The sequence below is a fragment of the Clupea harengus genome, chromosome 21, assembly GCF_900700415.2.
Source record: "Clupea harengus chromosome 21, Ch_v2.0.2, whole genome shotgun sequence".
Taxonomy (NCBI): Eukaryota; Metazoa; Chordata; class Actinopteri; order Clupeiformes; family Clupeidae; genus Clupea; species Clupea harengus.
This window is the reverse complement of record NC_045172.1, coordinates 1,695,685-1,699,128: the sequence shown is the minus strand read 5'-3', so window position 1 is coordinate 1,699,128 and position 3,444 is coordinate 1,695,685. Positions and strand designations below refer to the sequence as shown.

General features: G+C 37.7%; 1 protein-coding gene across 1 annotated transcript; it reads left to right on the top strand.

Annotated features, from left to right (window-relative positions):
- The first annotated feature begins 624 nt into the window (after nt 1–624).
- On the top strand, nt 625–1,924 carry LOC116218217. The gene is made up of 4 exons (XM_031558877.2): nt 625–685; nt 844–896; nt 1,040–1,787; nt 1,865–1,924. The coding sequence occupies exons 1-3, from the start codon at nt 663–665 to the stop codon at nt 1,741–1,743; spliced, it is 780 nt and encodes a 259-aa protein (XP_031414737.1). The 5' UTR covers nt 625–662; the 3' UTR covers nt 1,744–1,787; nt 1,865–1,924.
- Nucleotides 1,925–3,444: the final 1,520 nt, after the last annotated feature.

Genomic DNA, 3,444 nt, shown 5'->3' with positions numbered 1-3,444 from the left:
AATAAATATCCCTGAGTAAATTAAAAAAGCAATATATATACATTGAGGTGCATCAATAGTTGCAAGGTAGAGTGTTAGAGCCTTTGATATGTGCAGTTCAAAAGGTTTTAAGACGATTGGGATAAAACAGAAAATCAGGATATTCCTGATCGCATCAGAAGGGTGGATTCAGGAACAAAATGTGATAAAACTTTAAAATTGGTCAAATAATTAAACATTTATATCATGTAATATATATACATTTATTCATATTTTGCTTAATGTATTTAACCATGCCAGATGTTGGTCTGGGTCTTCAACCGCCTCAGGTGCATCATAAATGTCATTTATCAAAGTCAAAGTGGTCCAAACCAATGTTGCATGGGAAAATTGGCACAAAAGTAAGATGAATTACCTTAGCTGGGATAGCAAAACACAGGATTTCCATTAAGCTTTTTAAACTATAAGCTTTAACAATCTCATGACCGGAGGTGGTGTTGAGAATACTGCCTTGAGGAAAGCCTAGTGAAAATGTTCATAATTGGCTAGTTTTTTTTCACCTGACCTTAATTAATCAATAAAGTCTTTGATTGGCTGATGTCTACATGTTTCCCTCTATATCTTCTCCACCGCAACTAGGAGCAGGAATACTGGTAGTTCTTGGGACTGAGGTGATTGGAGTAATGGATATTGCCTTGATATTGAGGTAGTTTTAAGCTTTTTTTAAGAAGCACTTTAAATTGTTTTACCTGGTCTTAATGATTTTAAGCAGTTCCTAGGTGTGACTGGCTTTACAAAGCTAATGATTCAGCTCTCTTGCTTGTTAATCTCTATCTTGAATCTAAACTCGTTTACAACTTTCAGGGCTTTTCTTCTGTCTGCCATGCTGTGTCGTGTCTATAGCTTTCCAGCTAAAGGTAAGCCTTTAAAATGTATTGTCTGTCGCGGATATCCCATTGTAATTTCCTTCTGTCTCATGTTAACCTGTTGCAAATTGGGAAAATGCCTTTGTAGGTGGTTTTTTTTTTTTTTACTTTATTCTAACATTCCTTTATTTAAGGATATTATGGCCATCAACCCCTACTGCAGCCTGGTCAAATGGAGACTGGTTGGCCAACTTCAAGCTCCACTGATGTTCAGCACTCAGGTCCACCTCCACCTCAGACCCCTGGGCTCTATACACAGTCCAGCCAAGGTGTGTCTCCGATGACCTCTGCTGAAGTCAAGGGCTCCATGCCTCAAACTAGTTCTGGATATGAAGAGTTTGAGGCTGCCCCTCCTGTGTTTGATCCACATTTCAACTACTGGCAGCAGCCCTCCTACAAAGCTGGGACACTCATTCAGAGGGGTGCTACTTATGAACATGGCAATGAAGAATCTGAGTCCCATGATTCTGGATACCTGCAGCCTCCCCCGCCACTCCGAGCCTTCTCTGAGGGCCGTGTCCCAGATTCTAATGAACCACTTGAAAGCCAGTTTTATTCCCCTGCACATGTTCAAGGAGCAAACGGTGTCCCAGAGCCCAGTAGTTATGTCAGTCCACCCGAGGAGTTATATGATGACCGGTTCTTTCACATGTTCATCACTGGCCAACTTCCACCTGGTACAGTAACTCACTTCAGTTCCACCGACGAGCATGGCAGCAATGCTTGGACCGACATTAGCTTTGAGAGGATTCCTCCACCCCCTTACAGGAAGACCCACACTAAGGTTCCTCAAGCTTTTTCACAGCCCCCTCAGAAACCCTGGAAGTTTACCTGGTGAGGTGACTCATCCTCTTTAACAGGGGTGACGACCAGAAGTACCAGGTAAGGCACATGATCTTCATGCAGTGTCTCTTCTGTACAGTTTTAAAAGGTTCTAATGTTTCCCTTTTCTCAATAAGGGCCACCTCATGGATATCCAGACTTTGCTAATTGAATTCAATAAAAAAGATATTAAATTCGAAGTTCAACTTGTGTCTTTCTTTGAGGGAGGGGGTTGTATTGTTTCCCCAATCTGAACAAAACTGGTTGTGCTCTTTTGACAGCGAAGAAACCCAAACCCTTGTATTAATGCTTTCGGGCATTTTCCAAATAAACCGTTTTAATGCCCATTGGCCTTGCCTTTCATCTTTGGGGTGGGGGGTAGTTTAGCATGTCCCTTTTGCTTCAAAAACAAGTCATGGGCTTCCATGGATCAGATGGAGCCCAGTCATTTTCTCTAGGTGTTATTTGGGTCTAGCAAATTTAAAATTGTGTTTTTTTTTTTTTCTTTTGACAATTGCGTGCCATTAATTTGTCATGAATATCTGCTGTTCAGAAGTCGTGACTTGGTTAATCCTAAACTAAGGGGTTGTGCTGTAATTACAAACTTAACATTTAGGCAATCATTTAGCAGACACAGGATGTGTTTTATATGAATAGTTTAGAAGCCCTAGTGAGGGGCAACAGCTGGTAACATTTCAAATCTGACATTGTTACGTATTTCAAATCAAACTTTATTTGAACGGCGCATATCATACAAGGAGGTAACACAATGCGCCTCACAGTAGGAAAGGATATTTGGATACATCGCCTTGAAATTTACCATTTTTGACTTGATAATACTGCTTGTTTCGAGGGGACGCTAGCACATACAGTTCACTGGACTTAAATTGTACAAAACCTTGTCTTTTTACTTCTGAAAACTTTTAAAAAGCCTGTTGCCTCATACTGTACTGTAAAAGTATGATGAGTAATATTTTGAAAAGCCACAGTTTTATAATAATAATAATAATAATAAAACTTTATAAAGCACCTTTCATGCAAAAGAATGCAGCTCAAAGTGCTTTACAGCAAATACATAACGTGCACAAAGAAATGACATGCACATAAAAATAGACATCAAAGAAACATAACTCAGATATATTGCAAAAAAGAAATACAAATTAAAAATTGAAAAATATGATAATTATTAAATTATAAAATTGAATACATAAAATGCATAGCATAGCATTTCAGTTGACTGAAACAATAACCTTTCAGTGTCCTCTTAAAATTAATTTTATGAACTTGCCTTTCCTATTGCCTGATGGGTATTATTGGTCAGATGTGTTACTTTAAGGAGTACATTTTGTTAACTTATTCTATATGATATTAACTTTTGTAGTATTCTTGTGTACCCCTTATATTTGTATTTCAATTTTATTATACACATATCTGTTTTATTTTTTCTGTTTGTTTATTGATTATTCTTTTGCTTTGTTGTATTTATTGCAATTTTCTGTAATAATTCAGTAAAGCACCTTGGGCTATAATCAGAAAGGTGCTATACAAACATAATAGTTATTATTTGAAAAATGGACTTGGACATGGCACTCCAATAGGCCATAACTTGAGATCTAAATTACATCATGAACATTCTAAATTCTACTTTGCCATTTGCCATTGGCAACCAACCCCAAACAAAGATTAGAATTTCAACTTTGGATGAAATTTAACACAT